This window comes from Hyposmocoma kahamanoa, unplaced genomic scaffold, assembly GCF_003589595.1.
Source record: "Hyposmocoma kahamanoa isolate Upper Pololo Valley unplaced genomic scaffold, ASM358959v1 85, whole genome shotgun sequence".
Classification (NCBI taxonomy): domain Eukaryota; kingdom Metazoa; phylum Arthropoda; class Insecta; order Lepidoptera; family Cosmopterigidae; genus Hyposmocoma; species Hyposmocoma kahamanoa.
In genome coordinates, this window is record NW_020654242.1 from 556,189 (window position 1) to 568,533 (window position 12,345).

General features: G+C 39.1%; 1 protein-coding gene across 1 annotated transcript in view; it reads right to left on the minus strand.

Annotated features, from left to right (window-relative positions):
* Nucleotides 1-5,800, minus strand: part of LOC113234591 (1-phosphatidylinositol 4,5-bisphosphate phosphodiesterase epsilon-1-like) — a 125,593-nt gene extending 119,793 nt beyond the window's left edge. The window contains exon 1 of the mRNA XM_026469945.1: nucleotides 5,680-5,800. Coding sequence (XP_026325730.1) covers nucleotides 5,680-5,702 — 23 coding nt within the window. The 5' untranslated portion in view covers nucleotides 5,703-5,800. The remainder of the gene's footprint in view (nucleotides 1-5,679) is intronic.
* Nucleotides 5,801-12,345: the final 6,545 nt, after the last annotated feature.

Genomic DNA, 12,345 nt, shown 5'->3' on the forward strand with positions numbered 1-12,345 from the left:
CTCTAAGAGTGGAAAATTAGGCAATGAATCCGGTTTATTGGATGTCACCCACTTTCCGTTGACCGATTTCAATAAAACATGGCAAATAGATTTTTGAGGTCGATTTTTTTATATAAAATTTATAATTACATAATATTATTATAATCTTTGCAGCAGTTTAGTTTTAGATTACATACATACATAAGCTCCGGCCCTAATCCCACCGGAGGGGTAGGCAGAGACCACGGAACGCCACTTTATCCTGACACAACTCGACTCGGAGCTCGACTTCATACATCAACTACCCTTTTCATACAACTTCTTTTATTCTTGTCGCTTCGGATCCCAGCCTTTAGTTTTAGATTGAAATTCTAAATTTAAATGTATTTGTTTTTGGCGCCTTATTCCTTGCAACGATTGTTCCTCGATACTGGTGGGCTCGAGATGGCGGCGAACGTACTACACGTCCGCCTCTTAAAACGGCTGATGGCGTTCGGCGCCTAGTCGAACCGCCCACCGTAGGGCCTTTTACAGAGTAGCGGCGGGCGCGGGTGACTGTGAATCAAATCGCGAATGGCATAACTTTTATAGCCACATAAGATACAAAAAAATATAACCCATATCCTCTCAAATTCTTGTAACTCTGTCGACTAATATTGTAGATAGAGGTACGAGAGTTGGAGAGGATGTGGGTTATATTTTTCTGTATCTAATGGAGCAATAAACATATTTGACGTAACTCCACTTATGCCATTCTTCCATAAGGGGTGCGAAATACGTAGACGTTCGTTGCGTTCACAGAGGACAACCGCGCAGCGCGGGCAGATATATTGTCTCGGTCCGCCCGTACCTTTCGCAGTGCTTGGTCTAGCGTCTAGCGTCTGTTTGAAATTTTGACGTGTGGATCTACCCGCTCGTAACCGCTTCGGCACTATGAAAGGGAAGACGCCAAGACCGGCGCGCCCGCACTCGCCGCAGCGCCCGCGCCTGCGCTCTGAATAAGCCCTAGGAGAAAGAAATGAGAAACCGCTCCCGTAAAGAGAAGGAACACCATCAGGTTTTACTCGATAGAAGTCCGACATAAGGGTGCGTACAGATCTGGCAAATGGCGATTCTATTCGCGTGCTACTCGCGCGCCACATCGTTAGCACGTCGCTTAAATGCTAAACCGGCACACCACGAAAAAACTTCAAAAATGTTTTTATTGCAAAAATGTGTTCAAAAACGGTCAAACTTTCATATTACACGATGACACCTAGCGATTTGGCATTATAAACAATGGAATTACGCAAATGCCTGTTTGGCATTCTGCACTATCGTTGCTAACTTTTGAGCTAAACAGTCCTTTTGTGAGTTGTATCTGTGTTTACAAATTAATAGAGCCTTAAAATACGCATCTTTTGAGTATAAATAAAAAATAAAACAATATTAAAAAATGAAGTCAAAAACTTTGATCGCCTTCATGTAAAAAAGTGAACTTTTGGCATGCGCCCGTTTAGCATTTAAGCGACGTGTATTGTATGCGCAGCGCACATGCAGCGGTTCGCGTTAGTCTTTATATTCGTCTATTCGTTTTAGTCTGTGAAAATAGAACCTATGCAGTTATATGCAGTAACGCACACGACGCGCAAAAAGTCCGGCGCACAAAAAATCCGTGTAATTCGGGCAGACCGCACCGCGCCGCTCCGCACAAAAAGTGTGTGAAAAACATTGAACGTTTGCTTCAACGCGCGCTAACGCAGACGGCGCACACTTTAGTCGGCAATCTGCATTTGCTAGGGGTGGACGTAACGCATGCGATTATCATGGCGCCAGAGGTCGATGTAACTATGTTAATTCAAGAAATACAAAACAGACCAGCAATTTATGATACTTCTAAGGCAGAATATCATGATAGACATTTAAAAAGAAAAATGTGGGAAGAAGTGTGCTGTAATGTTTATTCCGCTCCTGTTTGGACATGTTTGATCTCTTCTTCACTTCGCGATCTCTGCACGATTTCCATAGCGTCTACGTCCCTACAGCTCTGCCGACAAAATGAGCGAAGATGTGCGTCGTGTGCGTTGAGTCTGTGAAAAAATCCGCGACCGACTTTTTGCGCGCCATGCAGACTTTTTGTGCGCCGCAGACTCGATCGCACAAAAAGTGTGCCGTCTGCGCAGGGCTTAACCCTTCGCTCCCCCAGGCGGAGAGTATCCAGGATTTCCTCACTTTAAAAAAAAGGCCACCGTTCAGATTACCTTTCAGCGTAAGCTTACAAAATAATGCCAACATTTCGGAATAAGTCCGAGATAATAATGCTTGCCACGCAACCGGTATTACCTGTCAAAAATGACAACGTGAAATCTGTGTTCCAATCACTATGAAAATGCGTGAAAATAACAACCAAAAAATATCTCGCGTTACGTATTAATATTATTATGTGGCTAACGAGGCCGGCGTGAATTCAGTCTCCATATTTAGTAATAGGAATGTACTGCCACTTTATTTATTATCTTTATTTAGTAGCAGTAGAGCTTCTAGTCAAAGAGTTCATCCCGCCAAGCAGTAATGTCAGCATTACTGCGTTCCGGTTTAGAAGGGTAAGGGTGCTGGTGAAATTACAGGGACTGTTAACTTATGTCTCAGGGTGACGGGCGCAGTGGCAGTGCCTATCAGGTCTTTGCGATTTAAAGCTCTGAGTGGCACTGCAACTGTTATGGACAGGCGTATAGCTTTCCGTCAGGCGCACGACTTGTTCGTCCCGTCACTTAATATTATAAATAATCTCAGTACAGAGTACTAAAAAAACCGACCTCAAAAGTACGTGGAATTACATATAATTACCAAGTTTTATTGGAATCGGTTACCGGAAAGAGCGCAAACCTGGATTTATCCCCTAGTTCTCCATTATACGGGATTTGACACAGGAGATAATAAAAATCGGTTCTCACTACTCAAAGTATAATGAGAGAGAAAAACGCCTTGAATTGGAGAATAGCAAAATCGACCATTCAAATAATTGCTCCTTATAATAAAATTTAGGCGCTATTTATCTAAAAATGAATCTTCATGCGTGAACAGCCACCCTTAGAGGTGGATGATTTTCTTCAAAATGAAATGGGACCACTATGGAGGCACCCTCTTTCCAACAAAAAAAAAGAATTATGAAATTGGTTCACAAATACCGGAGTTATCGCGTAAAATACATACAAAAAAATACATACAGTCGAATTGTGAATCTCCTCCTTATTTTGAAGTCGGCTAAAAAAAAGAAAATAAAATCTATTTCTGCCGCCATGCAGCATTATGAGCATTACTGCGTTTCGCCTTTGAAGTGCAAGGTAGATTAATAACACCGTCATGCAATAAGCCTCTATGATAAAAATAAATTAAATGTATAGCGTGTCAACCCCATCTAGTGCGCCCTGACGCGTACTCGCAAGCGTCCTACACGATATCGCGACGACCACATCCTCGAGGAACTAGATTAGTCTTGTGAATGTAGATGGCGCTTCTCGCCATCGACCCACTTTTGTCAAAATATAACTTTTTCACGACCAAATACGGCAATAACGAATCGACTTCCGGTAACTTCCGTTTTCATCGTATCTCCGAGTCCGCGTTTAACACTGGTTCCAGTTAAAGGAATTTTTCATGTGCGCACGCCTTTTCTGCTGTAATTTTGTGTTAGTTCCTATTATAAGTATTTACTTATGTCGTAGTATCTGTGTAATATCTTTGTGCCCCGTTTTTTATGTCTAATAAATACCGATAGAGCTCTATCGACTGACTTATTAATTTAGTCTCGCCATAAATGTTCAAATACAGTCACAGATCAATAATTTGCCTGACACAAAGTCTTCATCAAACGCTAAACGTCGACAATCGCGCCACAAGTCTTTTTTCACATTTTTTTCTGTTTTATCGACGCATCGTAAATATTTTGTATCTATACTAAGATATCGAGTATTTAACAGTGATAGACTAGTAAAATTTTATTGTTATTACGTGTTTTAACACCAAAGTTATCCGTAAAACAGTTCATCTATCGGCTACGGTTATTTACAGTTTGCTATGTGGCTTAAACAGGAAATTAGTGATAAGAACATAAAGTTTAAAATTCAAAACTTACCTATGAAATAAAGATGGATTGAATAAACGCTATAAAACACTCCCTACTTAAGTACTAAAATGTGAGACTTACCCCGAAAGTGCCAAATTAAATAATATTACTAGGTTAGATTGGTATTAAAATTGGTACATGATTTAGGTTTTTAAATGGTAAGAGGATCAAAATTAGACGACCAGTATTTCTCGTTAGAGCAATTGAGCAGAGAGTGGCGATTGAACGAAACAAAATGAGACTGGCGAGGCAAAGGAATTCAAGAACGATAAGTGGCCAGGAACCAGAGAAAAGGTCATAAAAAGGTGGGATGACGATGGCAGGAGGTCACATCGTCAGAATTACATTCTTAGAGACATTTTAAACAGTCCAGCAAGTTTGACGCTAACATTCTGAAGCTGACGACTTCTCTTTCAGATAACGTCTTGTTTCTTCTCGTTGCTGTCAGCATGTACAGTCAGCAAGTAGTTTCCGCCGGCCTACAGACTATCGAACAGCTGAAGGCCGAAAGAAACCCCTGACGACTGTACATAGTCTTCTGGAAGTCCTTCAGTTTTCTTTCTTCATTGACCTTCTTCACGATATAGTATATATACCAGCACCCTTAACCTTCAAAACCGGAACACAGTAATGCGAGGCAGAAACATGGTAAGGTTGCGTTCACTACACTGACTTACCTAAAAGGAATGAGCAAGAAACTCTAAAGATTGCTCGTTTCAAATAAACTTAAATGCTATGGATGATGTCTCTCCATACTATCTTTATTTAACACATACTCTACAATTTTGTATTAAGACTTTTCATTTAAAATATTTTTAATACAAGTTGCAGGAGCTTTAAATCGTAAAGATCGCAGGGGCACTGCCAATACGCCCGTCTCTCTGAGACATAAGTTGATAAGTCCCTTGTGCCTGTAATTTCACCAGCTAACCCGGAACGCAGTAATGCTCACATTACTGCTTGGAGGCAGAAATAGGTAAGGAGGCAGTACTACCATGGACGAATTCTTTTACAGGAAATTGTTACTGCTATAAAATTGAAAGCTCGTATCGCACCCTTGGTATAATAACGCCACACGTTGCTTACCACTAGGCGCACGAATTGCTCGTCCTCCCACTTGGTAATTTAATAATCTCAGTACAGAGTACTAAAAAAACCGACCACAAAAGTACGTGGAATTACGTCTATTTGCTAAGTTTTATTGAAATATCCCCTAGTTCGCCACAGAACTTGACACTGGAGATAATAAAAACAGGTTCTCACTAAGACACTACTCAAAGTATATCGAGAGAAAAACGCCTTGAATTGGAGAAATAGCAAAATCAACCATTAAAGTAATTGCTCCTAAATTAAAGTTAGGCGCTACTTATAAAAATGAATCTTCATGCGTGAACAGCCACCCTTCGAGGTGGATGATTTTCTTCAAAATGAAATGAGACCACTATAAAAGTACCCCCTTTCCAACAAAAAAAGAATCATGAAAATCGGTTCACAAATACCGGAGTTATTGCGTAACATACATACAAAAAAAAGAACATACAATCGAATTGAGAATCTCCTCCTTTTTTGAAGTCGGTAAAAAAAATACTACTTACTTTAGTCCAGCGACAATCTCCATTGCGCCGTTGAAGTTGCCGATATTCCAACAGGTTAAGGCTACCCTCAACACACACGCCAGAGTCGCCTTCCGTTCTTCTGATGTTGGTTGGCAGAGGACCAATTCTGTCACCCACGCTGACACCTGGGGAAAAAGAATATACTTAAATAAAACGAAAATACCTCAAAACTTTTATTGAAATCTATTAAAGGAAAGCGGATAATAACGCACACACTAAATTAATAACGCACACACTCAACATAGTCCCTGTGTCGCGGGTGCCATGGACACACACATAGACAACCACAAATTACACCCAAACTCACGAGAGAAATAATTGTAGGCCATACAACTATTTCTCTCGGCCCGGGAATCGAACCTGGGACCTCTACGTGGCAGTCCGACATGGTAACGGTTCGGCCACGGAGGCAGTTAATGATGAAATCCAATACACCGGATACATCCCCTAATTTGCCACCCTTAGAGGTGGAATATTATCTTCAAATTTAAATGGGTGGTCCCATACTGAGGTACCGTCTTTCCAACAAAATAGAATCACCTAAATCACTTCACAAAATGTCAGAGGAATCGTGAACATACACACAAAATATTATAGTTGCAGTAGAGCTCTTTGTGAATGAGTTCGTCCAGGGAAGTACTGCCACCTTACCTATATCTGCCACCAAGCAGTAGTGTTGGCATTACTGCGTTCCGGTTTAGAAGGGTAAGGGTGCTGGTGAAATTACAGGCACATGGGACTTGTCAACGTATGTCTCAGGGCGACAGGCGCAGTAGGAGTGAACCTCAGATCTTTGCGATTTAAAACTCTGAGTGGCAGTGCAACTGTTGTGTACAGGCGTGTACCTTACCATCAGACGCACGACTCGTTCATCTCGTTACTTGGTATTATAACAAAAAACAAAAATACAGTCCAATTGAGAAACCATTCCTTTTTTCAAGTCGGTTAATAAGACAGATTACTGGGGACCTATCGCAACCTCTTGAAACAATATTAATTTAACCTTACTTTGACTTTTCGTACCATGACGCGCATAAAGTAAGCTTATTATAATGTTAAAACTATGATGTTTTATTGGCAGCTTTTTGACTATTTATTCACTCAGTTCGTACTATGACGCGACTTTAACATTAAAGTAATATTGTTCTTATGTCAAATTTAGCAATCTTAAAATAGTTACTCATACGCAGTGGAAACAATATTATTTTCGAATTTAATGTCTAAATATTGATTTGTAATGATTAAAAGTTAAGTTGAACTTATTTACGTCATCAATCTCTTCAATATTTTGTTTATTTTTTATATAATATTGTATAGGAAATAATTTCTCGTTAAATAAAAATACGCGATGCTTATTTCGTAAAATTATGACAGCGACATCTATATGCTCCTTAGTGACATTAACAGTTGACACTAGACTAGATTCCAAATTCACAACGTGACTATCAAGACTCAGTTTTGTTTTATTTATTTTTCTTCATGAAATGCGGAAAAATAATTGAAAACAACGTAATTTTAATATATTTTATTATTACATACTTTCCTTTTTTTAACAGTTACAATTCTCTGAATGTAAATAACATTAATTACCTAAACATTACACTTAAGACGATTCGGAACATCAAAAAAGAAAGAGATAGCAATATATAGTTCCTAAAGCGTTATTTCTTTCCTATTTTTAGTAAGGAATAGACGATATTGCGATATCATTCGTTCTTTCAATCACTTTAGCAATAATACATTACTTGGTTGACAGGTTTGTCATGGTACGAATATGAGTGATATTATAATAAGCTTATTTTAAGCTTACATTGAAATAAGATTGTTTTTGGAAGGTTTACGGTACGCTCCCCGGAGGAAAAAAGTTGTGGTAGTCGAGTGTCGTGGGTTCAAATCCGAGCTTGAACCTCTTAGGGACTTATGTGCGAAATTTAAATTAAATTGGAAGATCTGTATCCAGCAGTGGAACTATATAAGCTAACGGGATGAATAAGTTGTGCGCCTGGAGGTGAGCGGTCACATCACTGCTTGGCGGCAGAAATAAGCAGGATGGCAGTACTTCCCTGGAGGAACTCTCTCACAAGGCGCTCTTCTGCTACTAAAGCGCCACGTCGAAATCTTACCACCATTTTACACCCCTACCCTTAACATATAACATCATAGGCAAGTAGTACTAAACATGACAAAAGGGGTACAGATTATATTGTCGCACTTCTAAATGCTTGTGTGGAGCACAATCCCGTTATATAACTTGTATTGGCAGGGTGACCATTGTTTCATAGTTTTTGAAATTTTTCAAAAATTATTCATAGGTACTGTATTGTTGTAATATTGATTGTTATAAATATTAGGATCTTTTACTACCACGACATTATAGTACATTATTGCAGTGGCCGGGAAGTAAGGGATTGCTGGACGAGTATGAGTTAAAAGGACGAATACGAGTCAAGCAATCCCCGTTCCCGCCGAGGCATGTATAGTATTTTTCTCAAAACAATGTGAGGAAATAATGAAAGACTAAAGAGAGGAAGATATATAATTGAAAAAGTAAAATAATATTAAAACTAACATTTGACGTGTTAGAACAATTGCTAATAGAAAATGTTATTGATTTCTCATAGATGGCGCTACGGCTAAAAAGCCATTAAAAACCATATACAAAGATCTGACAAACAAGTACATAGAAGAATTCGTGAGGTCTGCTGGTTCGTTCTTTGGCTTAGTTTGCATAGCGTATGGCACGGTTTGCTAGGAGACGTCGTCGGTTCGAATCCGGCCGGATCGAAGTAAGATTTTTTTCTAAGTGTTGAATTTATTAGGTAGGCACCAAACCTATACAACTATACACACAACGGAGAAATCTAATTGAGTAATTTTCTTTATATGTGACATTTGTTACGTAAGAACGAATTTGTGAAATTATAATTGACATGCAAAGAGGCCGAAACGTTGCTTTGTTTGAAGAAACCAATACGCAATTTATATCTAAAAATTAGTTTCATTTCCGATGATGATGTCTCCTAAATTGGTCTTATCGGGATTCGACCCCCAACTCGGTAATGGATTAGGCGCTGACGTATTTAAATTATGTCCCAATATTTACAGTAATGAATTGCTTTGGGATGAAGATGAAGTTTGTATACCTAAGGCAATGGAATAATCCTACAAAGACGTTATCTTCTTTACATTTCCGCCCACCGTTCTTTTCTAATACAAGCTCCATATTTGTTTAATAAAAGTGTACCATCTTTTTTTTTTCAACCATTGTTATGTTTGTGTCTGTGAATGTTCTTTGCAAATTATTCTTCTACTAAATATTTATTCTGAATCCACTTTCGTTGAGAATACAAATGGTTTTTTCTTAAAAAAATACGAACTTTTGTCTTTCGTAAGTGAATTTCATTACAAAAATTTCGAAACGAAATGGTAGTGAGTTTTTTAACCATACCATAATAAACTTGTGTAATTAAAAAAACAGGTCGCGAGTTCTCCGGACAATTCTGGTAATTAGAACGGGTATACCCACAGCTAAAGTCTGTTCTAATCAATGGAGTGGATGGAATTTCTGGCATAATGATGCCAGAAATAAAAACAAACCGGGTTGGTTAAAATTCTAAAGCAATCACTCAATAAATGGAATAAGTAACACTTTCACGTATATTTTGAAGATTTCGACTTGATATCTCATCACTATTCCCAGCAATATTAATTTGAATAACATTTTAAAATCTAATTTGAAAAACGTTAGTTCAAAAGTGATTAATAATCAAATATAGATTTGTGAATAGTCTATGGTTGCATAGGGTTCTACGGAATTCAGGTCTGTACAGCCGTCGTTCAGTCAGTCAGCCTGGTTATACAATAAGTTTCAACAAACAAGAACATACATTTTTTAGGGTTTTCACCTCAGTTTGTTTCACAGTTACCACAATATTTCTCCAAAATTCAATTAGACTGTTAATAACACAAATCTTGAAGTGTATAGAAATTTACGGATGCGGAAATATTTGTAGTAACCATGGACCTATACTTAACCATGGTAGTAACTCGTTCTTTGAGTTCTTCTCCTATCAGATGTTGGACAATATCATGGCAACCCTGATTTTAGAGGGTGCCGCTCTAAAGAGCGACGTGATACTCCAGCTGAACCAGATATAGTAATTACTATACCATAATTAGCATTCTGTGTGAAGTAGAAGTAAAGGTCTGTAAAAGAGTTTGTCCAGGGAAGTACTGCACCCATTTCTGCCGCCAAAAGGTAATGTGAGCATTACTGCGATCCGGTTTTGAAGGGTGCTGGTGAAATTACGCGACACGTCTCTGGGGGACTGACGCAGTTTCAGTGTCCCTTAGATTTTTGCGATTTAAAGGCCTGAGTGGCACTGCAACTGCTGTGGATAGGCATGTCGCTAAACGCCTGTAGGGTTAGCACGCGACTTGCACGTAACTCGCGCTGTATGTCACCCTCGCACAAGTCACACCCTACCGTGCTAACCTTACAGGCGCGCACGACTTACTCGTACCATCTGAGTACATATTTAATAGACTGTCAAATATTTATTGAATATCACAATTATTTTTTATGTGAAATTACTCCACTACTTTGTTATAATTATTTATACAAAGACGGGGCTGGTAGCTGTAAAGATATCTAACCGGGTGACGAAATACTTTTATAGATTTCTCATAGATATAATACAAAGATACGACAACTAGCACGTGGAAAAATTCATGAGGTCCACTGGTTCGTTCCGTGGCTTAGTTGGCATAGCGTCTGGCACGATTTGCTTAAGACGTCGGTTCGAATCGTTAAGTTTTTATTAGACAATAAGTTGGAATATACAATAAAAGCTTAAATACTAGAAAGTAAAACAAGGATTTTTAAATTATATGAATAAAATTGGGTCCTTTGTCCTACGCTAATGCGTTGAGCAAGACAGCCCTTGGGTTTCCCATGGGATAAATTTCCTCTGAGTTAAATGTCATCAAAGTTTTTAATGTTATTTATAATTCATGGCCACGCTACCGACCTGAGGGCCTTGTCTTAGCATCTAATAGTCTGTGGCCTTGTCCCAACCCATAATCGGATCATGGATATTATGTAGTAGTAATATGCAAATATATTATTGTTGCGCTTTTAGAAACGGTTAAAGGTGGTTTAAGGTGATATTACGGCGCGCCACACCCTGGCAAACAATGCTGCTTGGGGCCCCCAGTGGCACTCCCTGACTGCCACGCGGTATACGACTGGAGTAAAGCTAACGTTATTCAGATCATATTGTCAGAACTTCTACACGTGTGCTCTATGGTCCAACATTACACTGGGATCATATAGTGCGAATCCAATAATATAACACCTTCAGGGCCTTGTTGAGGCTCCCACATTTTTGCAGTGCATCTGGAATCTTCGCAGATTCTAGAATATTCTTCAGCAGCGGTAGAGCTCTTTGTTAAAGAGTTCATCCAGGGAAGTACTGCAACCTTGCCTATTTCTGCCACCAAGCAGTAATGTCAGCATTACTGTGTTCCGGTTTTGAAGGGTAAGGGTGCTGGTGAAATTACTGACACGTGGGACTTGTCAGCTTATGTCGCAGGGTGACGGGCGCAGTGGCAGTGCCCCTCAGATCTTTGCGACTTAAAGCTCTTGAGTGGCACTGCAACTGTTATGGACAGGCGTGTAGCTTACCATCAGGTGCACGACTTGTTCGTCCCGTCACTTGATATTATAAAAAAAAAGATGCTGCTGTGGACGATTTTTATGCCACATCAACAGTAGTAGCAGCGAGATCTTGAAGATGATAGCGGACAGGATGGATGCTGCAGTGTTCCGAAGGTTCACTGAGTTATATGTTTTAAGTGTGGGTTAGTGAGCCACTGAGAGATTTTACCAGATTCGAGGAGAGAATGTGAATGTTTGTATTTCTGTGCATGTTTGTATCTGTGAAATCGTGTGCACGTAGTAGGTGCCAAGTATCGAGTATTTAACCAGAAATAGAGACGAAATGTCATTTAATTTGTTTGAAAACTATTCTGCCAAATCATTGGCCAGCCCGAATTCGAAACAATTGACGGGTGTCATCAATTGTTTCACTTCAAATCGGCCAGTTTAACTTGAGCTTTGCAATAATGGACGGAAATTGCAAATTTACATATTTAAATTTAATTACCGATAAGTGATTTTGTTTATTTTGTAATTAGATGTTTTGCTGTTTTTCCCACACCACCGAATGGAACAGCCACTTATTGTTAGAGATATTATCTTCATTACAATAAATACAGAATATTGTCAGAATATATTGAGACGTACACCCAAACCAGTTATTGGCGCTGTACTATTTCAGCTTTCTAATTTGTGATTTCAGCGCAAACAAGAGTTGATATTTGAAAGTGATATAAGGCCCATTTGCCTGATAAGTCGCCACGGATGGACGGCCCTTACTTCGTCTCTATTTCTGGTTATATACTCGATGGTGCCAAGTAACGCAAATACGTTCCTGTTCTTTATATTTTCTTCGTCCAAAGCCTTCTTTTATTAAGATAAAAAAGTGTACCAACACAAAAGGGATTTAACAAGTAATTACTAAGCAAGACGAGCCTTTATGGACTTAGGGGCGTACACGATTCTCATTAATAGTGACTTGATAA